Here is a 15,071-nt window from a genome sequence, read left to right as displayed (position 1 = left end):
CTCCTACTTAATGATATCACCAATTTTTGTAATATTTTTAAAGAACCAACTAAACATTTAGAAAAAACCATTATTGGTTAACTTTTATAATGTTAAGTTTCCAAACTATAATTGCTTGTTTAGAATGTAATTATTTTCGAATTACATAAACAACTTTAATTATTTTTATGCATCATTTCTATCAGTTATATACTGTGATAAACAAATATAGTTGGCATTGCCACAGTATTGGGTATCTGTTAGTTGGGATAAAACAGTTCATTTTAGTAGTTAGAATGTTTTTATTTGTAGCGTTTTGTAGATTAATAAGTTATCTCCATAGGTTTCCTTTATGAGTAGCAAAGATGTTTAGTTAAAAGATCTGCTATTTAGTTTTACAACTTAAATTTTTCTCGGTGTATTAGCACCTTTCCCATTATTCGCATTTCGCAGAAATAGTTAAAGCATTTGTGCGTCTGCCTGGGATTTTCGAAGCGATCCGCACATTTTTCACCCGGTTCCAGTCCACTGTGCACGGCCAACATGTGTGTGGAAAAGTCAACGGCAAACGCGACGTTTTTCAGCTCGCCGCAGAGCGTTGGCGTTTGCTTCGCTCAGTCTCCTCAGTTCTCGAGAAGACGTCGGTTGGATCGGATCGTATCGGATCGGATCGGATGGTATCGTATCGGATTGGATTGGATCTGAACGGAACGGAATCGAAGTCGGAATACGGAATACGAAACGGTTGGGCTTGGAGGGGATCCGGATTGTTTACGCGGAGTTTGCGAGGCGACATCCGACATCCGACGTGGTTCTCCAATGTAAAAATAACAATTTTTGCTCCAATATGTGTGCGCGAAACGGATTTTGAAACAATTTCGAAAAAACCCCGAGCGATACAGTAGTGTCAACCAGGTAATCGTTGGATAAATTAACGCTAAACGGTTGACAGTTCAATATTCAAGTCATAAAAGCCAAATGTATGGGCCAGTTAGCCGTGTTTAAATGCAAAGTGCGTCGGTTTTTGTATGTGGATGCGGATTGGTTCTGAACCGATTCAAAAGTGCTCCAAGTCGCTAATCGAAGTGCAGCTGAAGGAGACATGGTGCCAAGTGATAAATGGAATTAAGAATAAAAAAATGTTTCATTCATGAAAACAATCCGCGTTCACATAGCCACAAACACCCATGAACGCAGATGTATTTGGATCTGCACGCATGCTATTCTACACATGCAGTCAAAATAATAGCAATTAAAACGCACAAAAACTGGAATATAGTGTGAAAGACTTTATTGTTGCATATTTGCCATGAATCATACAAGATTCCCCAAGAAAAATAGTGCTCTGTTGTAGCGCCTAAGGAAAATGCCCCCAATTAATTATGTTATTTGGTCAAAATTTATATCTTTGGGCCAGAAAGTTCCCCAGAAGACATTTTTGTGGTTGAAATATTCGGTTGTCTTGAAAATAAATTATGTTAGTGAGAATTTGGAGCGGAAATGTTTATGGAACTAAAACACCTTCCTTAAAATATTTTGAAAGCCATTTCACAAAAATCATACGTTGAGTTACATTTATTAGCCTTTTTACTAATTAGGCTGAGATGTCTGTATAAAGCATTATATACATTTATATTCCCTGTAATATCGACAGAGGTATTTAATTCTTATCTACTTACATCCATCATGAATCGAATGATGATTGATTGATCTATGAAAAAGAGTGCACAGTGCGTTTGTTTATCAATCTTGAAGATACATGTGTGCTATTATGCACTGCTATTATTTTGACCCCATCTGTTGGTGTGTTGCATGTGTGTTTAAAATGCATTTAATTCATCTGTGGAAAATTGGGTGTTCTGGCGGTGCGGCGGGTGGCAGGGGATCCACGGATGCGTGGATGTGGACTGCTGGATGTTGGATGCTGGGTGTCTAGGGATCGCCGGGATGTGGGGATCGCTGGGAGGAGGCAGTTCGTCGGCGTCTTTGCGATGCCATCGATGTCGATGAATTGCGTATTTGTGTGTGTGTGTGCCGTGGATGCAGTGTGCGTGGATGCGAAGCATGATTTCATGATTTATTTCCAACACTTCCGCTAATACTCATGTGGCCGATGTCGCACAACGGACTTAATGTCCAACCGATTACAAAAGGCTGACTAATAAATAAAGCCAGCCAAAATCTGTAGACAATACCAAAAGCCCAAATGGCCAAATGCTCAAATGCCCAAATGCCCCATACTGCCCACGAACTGCCCACTTAGTCGGCAGATAAATAGGAAAAACAAAAGCCAGCGACAGTCAACTCGCTGCGATTTGGTTTTTTAGTAGCTGGTCACGTCATTAAAATTGCATTTGCTTAAACGGGCCCGCGGACATGCAACACACACACACACAACTACACTTGATTGGCCATACCAGACATTGTGGCTAGCCGGCCAAAAAGCCACAAAAAGTAAATCAGCCAGCTGCACTGGCAAAAAGTTCTATCGGTTGCGAGAAAAGTAAAAAAATTCTATCCTTTATCACATCGTATCTTATTCATCACGAAGTTGTTTTGGTTTTCAGATAAAGTAACTTTTGCATATTTATGAAAACCACGATAAATATGAAATCAAGGATATGCATGCTCACTTTATCAAGTTTTTAATTAAGTACACAGCTTCAGTGATAGAACAACAAAATAAAAACAAAAACAAACAAACGAAATTTGTTTGTGGAACTACTAACATATTTGCACGGCAAATAAAAAAAAGTTTTACAAGCAATACAAAAGAAACTTCAAATCTAAACTACATAAAGAAATATCATACCTTTTGCATGATGTTTCTCTAATATTATTCCTAAAAATATGACATAAATCTATTACTTTAAGTATCTGCACAAGTATCAATTATTTTTAGCAGTGCAAAAAACTGTAGTCTCGATAAGCGGCTGGCCAGATCCAAATTAGTACATTTTCATTCATAAAAAATCGTGTGGTCTACTCCGCAGCCATTTAAGGCCGAATAAAAAAAGTGAAAAATAGTACGACCGCATGCCGAGTGGGCGTGGGCAGTGGTGGGAGGTGGGCGGCGGTCGGTGGGTGGGCGAACCACCTTGTTTGCGGAACTGGTAAACACATCACAATACACGCAATTGAGTGCCCCTTGGTCACTGGATACGCGATGTGCGCCATCTGGGAAATATTATGATATTTATGAGATGCGTACTCGACCCCGTCATATTTGCCTTCTAATCGCACTTTGTCAAGGTGAGGCGGTTGTTCGGGGGCGGGCCAGCTACTGCGGTTTGTTTATACGGAACGGACTGGAACGGATCGGGATGAGGGCGGTACGGGAGCGGTTCGGGAGCGGTTCGGGGGCGGTACGGGTGTGGAGAGACGGGGGGCTGAGGTTGTTGCTGCTCTGTTTGCTATGCGGACGCATCGCGATCTAAATTAAGAAGCAGCGTCGCTCGAAGTACACACAAATGTACATAAACATTGTGTTTGAACGCTGGGGTGGACATTTTAGTAGTTTTCAAAAGCGATCAGTTCAGTCAAATCAGCAAAAAAACAAATATCTTGATTTTTAGTATCCGTTTTGGCGTTAATTAGCCATTGCATACTGCCAGTACGTGCAAAGTTTGGGGAATATGAAACCTTTGATGGACCAATCATCAGAAAAAATCAATTTAAGGCTGTATAAGCAAACAAAAGTAGAAACCTATTGAGTTTATTTGCCAAACAAAGAACAGTGTTTAAAATAAATGTGTTTAGAACTAAACTTGCCAGACATATACAATTTAATAATGCTTTAGATATTTATGTTTATACAGGAATAACTCTCTAAATTTAGAGACATTATTATTAAGGTTCTTTTATTATGCAAAACATTTTAGTTAAGGAACACCTTACTTTCACTTTCGCTTTCTTCACTTGAAACCAAGTGCAACTGGTAGTAAGTTACACAAATGCTATTAAAACCTGTCTCAGTTATCTGGTCAAGAATTTAACTCTCTCCAAACATCGTTTTCCGAAATAGTTTATAAATCATTGTGTTTACTTGTAGATGACGTCACATAGATTTGGTGGGGAAATGTCCGCTGCGAAGTATAAATCATGTGTCGTCAGGTGTGTTAAAATAGTTTCTAGTGGTTTTGTGGTTTGTTGTGGATCTTTGTATCCATTAAACCGGCAAAAAAAAAATTCTTCACGCATCGCGAGTTACTCAATATTGGATGCTTATAAAATTGAATATATATCCGCATGTTTGTTCAGTGGGCGCTGGATGTATTTCACATTGTAAATAAATCACATCGAACGATTGGTACAATCCAAAGAATTGGGTTCAGTGTCTTGGCTTTGCGCTTTATTGTTGCACCGATTTTATTGGAATTTAGCGCGGCATATAAATGGCCAATTTGCAGCAACCTGGCCGGGATGGCAGTGTCCAATTTGGTCATTTGGAATAACCAGAATGCCGAATGTGGGAGCGAGGATCGTGCGATGCATTCAACTGGTAGGTTGTCCCAGTGCATCTGACCTTATATGATCGTTAGTAGTTGGGGCGCTACTTGGGTATCTGAGTATCTTAGTATCCCAGTATCTGAGTATCCGAGTATCTTAGTGTCCGCGTATCTCAGTATTCCAGTATCCAACTATCTAAGTACCCGAGTATCTGAGTATCTTAGTATCCAAGTATCTGAGTGACCAAGTATCTCAGTATCTCGGATGTGGCCAAGATCCAGTGTTGACGCAAGTTCAAAGTACATTGTACTTGTTCGGTTGCTTCTGGGTCTACTTAAAATTCCGCGGTGCAGTTGGAAAATGAAACGAATGAGATACAAAACCAGACCTTTCATACCAAACCCACTTATGCAGGAAAGCATAGCATCAAAAGCACTCGGCACAGCTATATGTTTTCAATTTTTTTTTCGTTCTGTTTGTAATTACATGTACGGGTATGTAGCTAATTAATTTCACTTTTTTTCGATTTTTTTTTATAAATTTTACCCACGCTTTTGATCGCTTTGGGCTAAGGTCCCAGACAAGTTCACATATTTGCTTTGTAGTTTGTGGCCGCTAAGATAGGGAGTCGGATGAACGAACAGATTCACCAGACTCACCAGATTCAGCAGATTCACAATATATTCACTCGATCCAACAGCGGCATTGGCATCATTTAATTGTGCAGTGCGTGGGGGGCACTCTTTATGTTTTTTTGGATGGGTCTACTTTGACGCAAATGAGTCGCTTAGTCTGGGTAAATTAGGCACTCAAAAGCATAATACAAGCACAAGTACAGGTTCAAGTACGCCTATGTGGCATTATAGGGTATTATATAATTTAATTGGGCTACCCCAGAGTGAAGAGGAATTTCAATGGCTTGTATGTTGAGTAAGCCCATGGGGTCAGCATAATTGTAGGAAAAGACTTTCGAATGAGAGCATTCCAGAGGAATGAGAATATATTGAATAAAATCATAGCTATTTTGAATCGATCATTTACTAAGGTTAAAAATAGGTTTAAAATCTTATAGATTTAAGGATCCAAATAAACATTTCAGTCTTAGTAATATTTTAGAAGCTGCTGTAAGATGATAAAACTATGCTACTTGATCCGAGTTCGTCAATAAAACCTTGCTATTTTCCTAAGATATAAATGAACTACAAAGAATTTTTATATCAACAAGTTATGTGTGAGGAACTTAAGCTATTTTTTTGGGAATTTCTATATCAACAAGATACGAAAGTCTATAATGCTCATTATCCAATTGAATTTCGTAGAGTTCAAGGTTAAGTTCGAAACTTGAAATCCGTTTGCGCTTCTGGAACACCCAAATACACACATCAAACCATTCAAACCACTCACCCACATTTTATTTCTATTCGCAGTGCATTTGTCAGGGTCTTTGGATTCACGGATACACGGATTCGATACGGCGGTATATGAAATTACCGATCGATTTTCGAGCGAGACAACGAGTAAAACCAGAAGCAATTGAGCATGAAAGTGGTGTGCTTGGTTTTTGAATTCCTGACGGTGGTTCAGCTGCTGGTCGAAGCTCAGGTGAGTGTATAAGTCGATCAAGCACCCACTTGTCGAAATCAAAATAGAAATCGAAATCGAAACCACAATCAAAATCGTAAATTACGTCAACTGGAAGCAATTCGTTTGGGAACTGCGAACTATTTATTCACGAATGCAAGGTCAATTACCGCAACCAAATTAGTCGCACTCTCGTTTATTTGTTTTTTTTTACAATTTTTTTTGTATATTGTTATATCGGAATTGGAATCGGAATCGGGTCCGGAACGATATAGTTAGTTCTCCTTGAGCTTGAGGTGCACAGAGCGGTACGCATTTCCGCATGATTTGATGGGAATGTTTTGGTTTTCCATTTGTGAATTTCAGTTTTCCGATTTTCCAATTCGCCCCTGACCTACGTCGATTTTCAAGTGAGTCTGATTTATTGGCACCTCATTATGCGAACACAGTGTGTTGGTTTATTTGATTCGACTAATTTCAGCTGTAAACATGGTCATTAAAATAATTTAGCTACTCAATTCATTCACTAAAATCTCTTGATTACCCCGTTTTGTTCGCTGGAACGATAATAGCTTCCTGTTTTTGCAATAAAGCAGATGATTAGGTGTAAGAATTCGTTAGCTGTTTGAATAAATGAACTATTTTGTTGCTGGATTGTCATTTGAGTGTACCGGTTATGCTTATGTCCCCAGCATTTTTAGAGCCAGTCATTGAACTAATAAAACTTTTTGAAGCCGTCGTTAATTTCGAATCTCCCTTTAAGGTCAGACGGGCCTTAGAACTGAAGCCGCATAACCATAACTGGTACTAAAACTAGCTCGGTGAATTTCAAATAAAAGTTTGCCATCTTCTATTCAGAATTTTCTCAGCTCATTACAGCTAATTTCACAAGTTTTCACTTCAAAACATTGACTTACTCAAATTCATATCGGCACTATAGTTATGAATATTATTCACTATCCATCAGTGACTCAAAATGGATCATGATCGCCTTCCAGTAAATGTACGTATGTTCATTACTCTTTAGAGGTTGTAAAACTTGGCCCATTTCCACGACAGACGCGGCACCAGAGAGTGTCCAGTTCCAGGGTATCTGGCAGCTGTGGGGCGTTGGTGAAGAGGTTATGGCAGGCAATCGGTTAGGTCGCTCCTCGACAGACGTCGAAGCCTATTTTAGACTGGGACGGATGCAGGGATCCGCCGGATCGGTCGGCGAAAAGCGTGAGTTATTTATAGAGCGGCGTCGCCTGGCGTCGCCGGGCGTCTCATTTGGAACTGGAGCTGGGACCGTGGTGCACCATGGTATATCGCACACTTTCCTCGGGGATCGCACTGCGAAGGCAGACACGAAACTGTCGAGTGCAATGACACTTCAAATAAAAAGCGGCGACATGTCTGATTTATAGTGGTTGGATGCGGATGACGATGAGGAGGGCAGAAGGGCAGGAGGCGACGGCAGGAGAACAGGGAAGCTGGGCAGCGAATGTGGGCTCCTTGAGGGCAGTAGAAGTCGTAGGGCGCAGATCGCATTTCACAGTAAAGTGGGAAATCCAAAACCCAATCTCACACACGTACATATGCCTATTGTTTCCATCCATCAGAGTGGCTATGTGCAGGAGGCGAAGCGAGAGATTTGGGACGCCATGGCTCACCATCGCCACCATCAGCACCATCAGCACCACCACGGATCATCGCATTGGGTGGATGGGCGGCGTGTGCACCGCCTGCGGGTGCCCCACCCACAGCGCTGGAGTGGGCGGCGGCGATCACTACATCACCACCACCAGCCCTTCAGCCGCTGGTCCCAGTGGTCAGCCTGCGACGAGGAGTGCGTCCGGCGGCGAGAGCGCTTCTGCAAGGTGAAGCGCAAGTGCGGACACACCAAGCACGTGGAGCAGAGCAAGTGCAGCCAGTGAGTAGCTTTAAATAAATATACAATTAGTTGTATAATAAAATTTGTTGGAGATTATGTGCGAATCGGTTTCACATTAATTCAATTATATTACCTTTAAGTTTTACTTTTTAGAAAATATTTTATATAATTATAGAGACTTTGCTAAAATTTATTTGCATTTCTCTAAGTGCATCCAAGTTGGTCTGGCGCAAATTAAGAGTTCATAAGTATATTGAATTATTTTTAAACCTATTTAGCACAAAGTCTAGCACTACAGTACATGTGCATTTACGAGTTTAACTATTTATAGCCTAGCATTGGTTCACACAAATATTAAGAATATTTTTTAGGCCACATTTTTTAGTTTGTTTATTCCTACAGAGTTCTAATTTAGGCAGCGTCTCGCATTACTTGCCATACTTTAGTGTGAAATACCTTCAGATCTTGAGTAACTTTTCGTACTGTTCATTCCACAGTTGTCATCCTGCACCTGCAGTAAAGTGGCAGACGCCGGTAATTCTGGATGATAGCCACATCCGCGAGAGAAACCCACCGCTTCCGCAACCACAGCCACAACCACAACCACAACCACCACCTCCACCGCCTCCGTCGATAATCATCAATGCGGCGGCTGCGGCGTCAAGTGGACCCACCGTCGATTATCGCCACACCGAGTACAAGCCCCCACCGAACTATGCTCCACTTTATCCATCCACACATCCACCTATTTATGCCCCAACTTACCCCGCCACGCATCCACCACCCCACCCACCCACTTATCCGCCAACTTATCCGCCAACTCATCCGCCAACTCATCCGCCAACTCATCCGCCAATTCCTCCAACAAATTCCGAGGAAGTGGTTCGCCACCTGCCCAAATATCCGGGCCAAGATATATTTAGCGACGAGGATGTGGAGGATGAACCTGAACTCGAACCTGATGAAGACTTAATAAGTTCCGATGAGCAAGGTGACTTCTTTGTGCTCAAACATCATCGCCACCGAAGAAGGCAAAATCATGGAAGGCCCTCCCATAGGAAACCTCCAAAGGAGGAGGACTATGATGACGAGGACTTTGTGGACTTTGGCGAGAGAAAGTCACTGAGACACAAACATTTGGGCGAGGATACCAGTGTGGAGGGTGATGTTTTCCAGTACGAGGACTTCGACATGCCAGACACCATGTACGGGGATTCCGAGGAATCGGAGGGGGAATTCCGCAACATCAGCTGGGTGCAACCAGCCAAGGATGGAGTTGCTCTAAGACGACGCAGGGTCTACTCCAAGTGGAGCAGATGGACCAAATGTTCGCCGAAATGTACGACGAGGAGATACAAGTAAGCTACATATTACTTTGATGATACATATAATATGTATATTAACGCAGAACACAAAAAGATATAAAGATCAAAGAAATGTCTTCAAAAATCCAACCGATAAACAATTACAATTTATAATCGTTCTTCACACAATAAGGTCAATAAAATATTTGTAACATCTCCAGGAAGTGCCGCCTCATCGATCAGTGTGGCCGGGAAGTTCTCCGTGAGATCGCCTACTGCTACACGGAGGGCAGCTTCTGCCAGCAGTGGCTGCAGACGCAGTTCCAGAAGACTCCGGCCTTCGAGACCAGGCCGGGATCGGGGTCACCAGCCAGTGCGATGCGTAGGATGCAATCGGAGCAGCCGGAAAGGTCCATGAATGACCTGAACTACATCATGACGGGAAAGGGTTACCGCGGACCGGAGTACACTCCCCTGAAACTGAGCTGCGGCATTGTTCGCAGCGGAACGGGACGGAGGAGCATGTCCAACATGCTGAAGATCATCGGAGGACGGGCGGCGCGCAAGGGCGAGTGGCCATGGCAGGTGGCCATCCTGAATCGCTTCAAGGAAGCCTTCTGTGGCGGCACCCTTATTGCTCCTCGTTGGGTGCTGACCGCCGCTCATTGTGTGCGGAAGGTTCTATTTGTTCGAATAGGTGGGTTCTGCATTATGGCTTACGGATTTCGAAGGTTACATCTCTTTTGGTGTTTTAGGTGAACACAATCTCAACTATGAAGATGGCACGGAGATACAGCTCAGGGTGATGAAGAGCTATACGCATCCCAACTTCGATAAGCGTACGGTGGACAGCGATGTGGCACTGTTAAGGTGGATTTGAAGTTCATAATATAGTATTAATATCTCATTGAATATGACCTTACTTCACAGGTTACCCAAGGCGGTTAATGCCACCACTTGGATTGGATACTCCTGTTTGCCGCAGCCCTTCCAGGCGCTGCCCAAAAACGTGGATTGCACCATAATTGGCTGGGGAAAACGGCGCAATCGGGATGCCACGGGCACCAGTGTGCTCCACAAGGCCACCGTGCCCATCATACCGATGCAGAATTGCCGCAAGGTCTACTACGATTACACCATCACTAAGGTACTGCCTTACTCATAAAGATTTAGTTATGGAATAACTTATAACTATTTGTTGTAGAACATGTTCTGTGCCGGACATCAGAAGGGGCACATTGACACGTGTGCTGGAGACTCGGGTGGACCGCTCCTGTGTCGGGACACCACAAAGCCCAACCATCCGTGGACCATATTTGGCATCACCTCATTCGGCGATGGATGCGCCCAGCGAAACAAGTTTGGCATCTATGCCAAAGTGCCAAACTACGTGGACTGGGTGTGGTCGGTGGTGAACTGCGATGGCAACTGCAAGATGCACTAGCATCCGGCATCTCGGTGGGTACTTAGTAGACATGGACTTGGGTCCGTCAAGTTGCAGAGGCTGTGAAAAACTAATTTACACTTTAAGTGTCCGATCCGTGGGAGAAATCTTCGCATCACAATTATAATGTGCTCATTTTTAACTAGAAGTTGCAAAGGAACAAAGTCGATTGTAATGTAGACAACCAAATATTTATGTAAATTAATTCTAAATCATCTACTAATTGAAAGTGTCTCCCATGAAATCCCCTAATATAGTTACAATTTTAACTTTCCTAATGTACATAACTGAACTCCTTATTTCGTATGCTAAAAATATACTAATCAAATGATTAATTTATTTTTTAAGGTAAATATAAGTACAGTAATCGTAAGTCAAAACAGGAATCTGAGATTTAAGATTGTAAAATAATAAATAAATCTGAAGACGATATATGATTGCAAGCCATATGAACCGTAAAAAATATGAAATGGTAGTAGCTCGACCACTGGAACATACTACATATAACACTCAGACCCTCTAAAATGGAAATATGTAGTCTTAGCAAAGGGCAATTTCCCTTGTAGACGTACCAAAGAATCACAGATATGTATATTACTTATTAGTTTATTATATTGGTGTTAAATGCTGCACAGTTTTGCTTCCACAATAAAACTATTTAACGTGATCCCTATACACATTCTTTTTTTACTACTACGAGTACACAATGAATTATAAAAACAAACGATCACAATAGAGAGGTGAGTGCGTGGGCACACATGCAAATAATGTATCTGTATAAAAACATTTCGTATAAATTGGTTTATTGGTTCGGGTATCCCGGCATCACAGCATCGCAACTGCCTACTGCTCGCCAAGGACATAGTGAAGTGCCACAGACGACAGGAGGACCAGCAGAGCCACAGCGATTCCCACCATGTAAAGGCTGCGCGAAAGTTCCGGCTTTGGCATCGAGCTGGGCATAATCCTAGAATCGTCTGTGCAATCGGCATCTGTCTTGCCATGGTTGAAGTTCGCATCATCCGGGAGGCCCTCTGCCTCCACGGAAATTGTCTCTGGGTCCAGCTCTACGTCCAGGATCTGTTTGGCCTGGGCCACCACAACAGTGGGTGCCTCACCACGGAATAAGTACTCGGAAAACTGAACCACTGCGCCAACCGACGTACTAGGGCCCTCTGATGGCAGGCTGAAGAACACTCGTCTGGGCGGCTCACTAATGTATAGAGCTTCGTTGGTCACATAGGGATCGGTGAGTCCATCGCAGTACACTTGAATACGAGTGATCAGCGAGCGCAGCACATCGTCGCGTACGAAACGCTTAACATCTGCTATACTGTTGCGTGGACTGCAGAAAACCTTTGTGGCAATAATGCCGCTCATGTGCAACGTGCCACTAAACTCGCGCACCTTGATGTCCGTCGGTTTGCTTAGCTGGCATTTCATTGGGAGCACGATGCTGGCACGGATGGGTTCAGCGCCTCCGATGATTCCTTCCGACGCAAGCTGGGGCAGGGAGTCAGTGGTGTTGCTCGCGGCACTGGCCGTGCCACCTGTTGTCGATGTCGGTTTCAGCTTGTCCACTTTTGCCTTTTTCTTTTTGATATAGGCCTGCAGGTCGATGGTATCCTCGACGACTTCGTTCTGCAAGAACACCTCACTGGCCAGCAGGTTCTTGCGTATCGACACAATCATACTCTGGAACTGGTCTTCGATGTTGACGCGACGCGATGAATCCAGTATGGGCAGCACTTCATCGAAATCGTAGTTGCAGTCCAGCTGAATCCACTCGAAGGGCTTGTCCACAAACCTGAACTCCATGTTGGAGAAAGTGCCGCCGCTGTCAAAAGAAATACTCGTATTATTTTTATGTCAAAAATAGCCTGAGGTATAATCAAACTACCATATAAACATTAACAAATCCTAATGGTTAACTAACACATAAAATGCATTCCAAGAAATACAAAAAACACAAGGACAAGGATAGCAAAGAAAGTTATTATTGAACATAGAACATAAGTTATGAAAGTACATAGTTCTCAACTTGTTAGTTACCATATGATGCATTTTATGTTTGCCGTAAAATACGTTTTTTTGCAATGTCTAGTTTTAAATTGTAAGCGGTTCGTTCGGTGAAAGAAAGAATGCACAGTGAGACCCGTATCTGTGATCAGGGGTTACGTTTCTGATACTCACTTTCCATAGCTGTAGTTCTTGCAGAGCACCTTCTTGTCGGCCAGTGAATACGAGAGGAATACGAAATCAGTCTGTGCAATGTCGGTGGTGTAGACGCCAAACGCGCTGTTGCTTTTCAAAAGCAAGCTAAAAGACAGGAAAGTGGTAATTTCGGATGGAGATTCTTCTATGAAGTTAAGGACTTACTCGTAGATGTCTGAAAACAGCTTTTTGGCGTTCTTAAATTCGGCGCTCTGTTCATTAACAACATCGGATCTTACTGAAGACACAAAGATTCCTGTAAAGATAGACAATTATTTAATAAATAACTCTAATTAGAGGTAGTAAATCTTGGGATGTCAGAGATGACTAGTTTGTGTGTTTATCACTAAAATTTCATTTATGTACGTGTAAGTTAATTAACTAAGTTTGTAATTTACATTACTGGTTTTACTCCCCATTAAATTATAGATATTATATATCAATATTGTAAGATCAAAAGTTGCAGATAAAACAGACAAAGGGTGGGCAAGCCATTCTACTATGCCATATAGCAAAAGGGTTTGGCTGAAAATCGAATCCCTGGGCGAATACATTTTCCCATAAATAATATTCCCTAGCATTCTATGATGTTTTCTGGGTAGGGCATATAAAACTCCAGGGGCAGCACGCAAACCCACCGATGACGTCAAAGGATCCGGGACACATTTTGCTGGCGCTGAGCCACTGGGAGGCCAACGCCTGTGAGTTGATGTCCGAGATGGTGAGCCGGACGTCCGTCAGGTCCTCCAGATCCGCATCCTCCTCGTTGTTTCGGGCCAGGTGGACCACTACGCTCTTGGTGAGGTCCGCTTGCTAACGTATTCCATTTCGTATCCGGATGAAAGCAGGGGAAAGTGAAAGGGGAGATTCAGTTGAGCGGGGGAACCAAACAAAATCTACGTGGCGAATGGCACTTACATGGCCCACGATTATCCCGTACGAGAACTGGTTCTCCTGTGCGCATTTCTCCAGGTACAGCTCATCGTGTTTGCTCAACAGCACTGTGCGCATCGTGGATTTCGGGCTTTCTGTTTGTTCCGTAAATTTAATGTTAACTATATGTTCGTTCCGAAATGACCAATTTTTAGAGCTGGGTGCACCCCCCACGATAGTAGCTGTAATCGAATATGTATCGAGGCTTAGTTTCGATAGTAAGCGATAGTGCGTAGCTATTCAAATTTGTGCATCACTACAGTGGACGTTAAACGCGCTCTTCCTCTTCCTTTTATTGGAATTAAATATTTAACTGAATCATGTAATTTTAAGAAAATGTCGAATATATTTACGAAACTTAAATAGTTTTGAATATGTCGACGCCTCCATACGCCTACGCTCCACGTTTTGTTTGAATTTACAAATTTGCCATCTCTAGAAAAACTGCTAGATTTAAAAATACATTTAATGTTTTAGAAAGCAATAATTTATACTGCTTCACTTTTCCTTACCAAGAACAGCTATTAATTTATTATATTTATGGTCTGGAATTAAACGAAAATAAATATTTTGAAGACCATCATTTGTTAGTTTATACCTAAATAAATATTTTTTTAAAGTTGGTAATCTGTTTCTGGCAATTCAAACAAAAACGAAACTTTGTCAATAAATCTTGACTAAATATTAATTCATTTTAAGACATATGTTAATGTATTGATGTGTATTTGTAAGTTTTATTAGTTTTTTGAATATAAGCACCTTTTACCTGTATTAAATAGAAAACAATTAATTGATGATTTAATCATTAATTTTAAGGAACTGATTTGTGAAAATCCAGCAGGAACTTAAGGAAGACCCTTCAATATATAGTTGTTTATTATTGAAATGTAATTCCAGCTTAATTTTAATTTGTTTACGATTGCATAAAGTTCTTGAGTGTTTATTTGCCTAATCTTTGGGCACTCGACCTAAGATATTAAGACTTAATTTACCTCCGTGGCTTCGAAGCAAAGTATGTATGGCAAGTTCTTCAATTAAGGCCCCCTGCTTCAGCTGCAACATAATTTCCATCTCAATTTCCATCTCTCAATCCAGCTGCAGTGCATCTACTGCCGAGGGGCGATTACGCACGAAATCTGGTCGAAGAGCGGACCCCATAAGTACGGATCTGTGCCACCCAAATGGTCAAGTGACCGGTGGACTATGGCGCGAACGGACGCGATCGGTAATCGAATTAGGTAAACAAACACTCCATAAGGCGGGCGTACGTTGATAATGTGTGCATAAGCAAATA

The 15,071-nt window shown here is 42.1% G+C and overlaps 2 protein-coding genes across 5 annotated transcripts; one reads left to right on the top strand and one right to left on the bottom strand.

Annotated features, from left to right (window-relative positions):
* Positions 1 to 605: 605 nt before the first annotated feature.
* LOC6533889 lies at positions 606 to 11,305 on the top strand. Of its 3 annotated transcripts, none has more exons than XM_015194830.3 (8): positions 606 to 800; positions 5,856 to 6,030; positions 7,611 to 7,921; positions 8,380 to 9,240; positions 9,408 to 9,883; positions 9,942 to 10,056; positions 10,117 to 10,333; positions 10,391 to 11,305. In XM_015194830.3, exons 2-8 carry the CDS (start codon positions 5,968 to 5,970, stop codon positions 10,628 to 10,630), a joined length of 2,283 nt encoding a protein of 760 aa, XP_015050316.1. In that variant the 5' UTR covers positions 606 to 800; positions 5,856 to 5,967; the 3' UTR covers positions 10,631 to 11,305. The 3 variants fall into 3 exon arrangements, with proteins under 3 accessions (XP_015050316.1, XP_002094589.2, XP_039229830.1); XM_002094553.4 differs by having other exon boundaries at positions 606 to 894; XM_039373896.2 differs by lacking the exon at positions 606 to 800 and adding an exon at positions 4,270 to 4,480.
* LOC6533887 (protein odr-4 homolog) lies at positions 11,221 to 14,095 on the bottom strand. Of its 2 annotated transcripts, XM_039373897.2 has the most exons (6): positions 13,763 to 14,095; positions 13,483 to 13,657; positions 13,010 to 13,100; positions 12,824 to 12,949; positions 12,683 to 12,730; positions 11,221 to 12,467 (listed from the first exon to the last, which is right to left on the bottom strand). In XM_039373897.2, exons 1-6 carry the CDS (start codon positions 13,853 to 13,855, stop codon positions 11,474 to 11,476), a joined length of 1,527 nt encoding a protein of 508 aa, XP_039229831.1. In that variant the 5' UTR covers positions 13,856 to 14,095; the 3' UTR covers positions 11,221 to 11,473. The 2 variants fall into 2 exon arrangements, with proteins under 2 accessions (XP_039229831.1, XP_002094587.1); XM_002094551.4 differs by lacking the exon at positions 12,683 to 12,730 and having other exon boundaries at positions 13,763 to 14,090.
* Between the last annotated feature and the right edge of the window lie 976 nt (positions 14,096 to 15,071).

The sequence above is a fragment of the Drosophila yakuba genome, chromosome 3L, assembly GCF_016746365.2.
Source record: "Drosophila yakuba strain Tai18E2 chromosome 3L, Prin_Dyak_Tai18E2_2.1, whole genome shotgun sequence".
Classification (NCBI taxonomy): Eukaryota; Metazoa; Arthropoda; class Insecta; order Diptera; family Drosophilidae; genus Drosophila; species Drosophila yakuba.
The sequence above is the reverse complement of the archived record's forward strand: the minus strand, read 5'-3'. Positions and strand labels throughout refer to the sequence as shown.

Coding starts and splice junctions, on each gene's coding strand:
- LOC6533887 (XM_039373897.2), bottom strand. CDS start 13,855: ATGCGCACAGTGCTGTTGAGCAAACACGATGAGCTGTACCTGGAGAAA. Junction 13,101..13,482: donor CGGATCCTTTGACGTCATCG/GTGGGTTTGCGT, acceptor CTATCTTTACAG/GAATCTTTGTGTCTTCAGTA. Junction 12,468..12,682: donor AACATAAAATGCATCATATG/GTAACTAACAAG, acceptor TTCTTTTGACAG/CGGCGGCACTTTCTCCAACA.
- LOC6533889 (XM_015194830.3), top strand. CDS start 5,968: ATGAAAGTGGTGTGCTTGGTTTTTGAATTCCTGACGGTGGTTCAGCTG. Junction 9,241..9,407: donor TGTACGACGAGGAGATACAA/GTAAGCTACATA, acceptor TAACATCTCCAG/GAAGTGCCGCCTCATCGATC. Junction 10,334..10,390: donor ACGATTACACCATCACTAAG/GTACTGCCTTAC, acceptor TATTTGTTGTAG/AACATGTTCTGTGCCGGACA.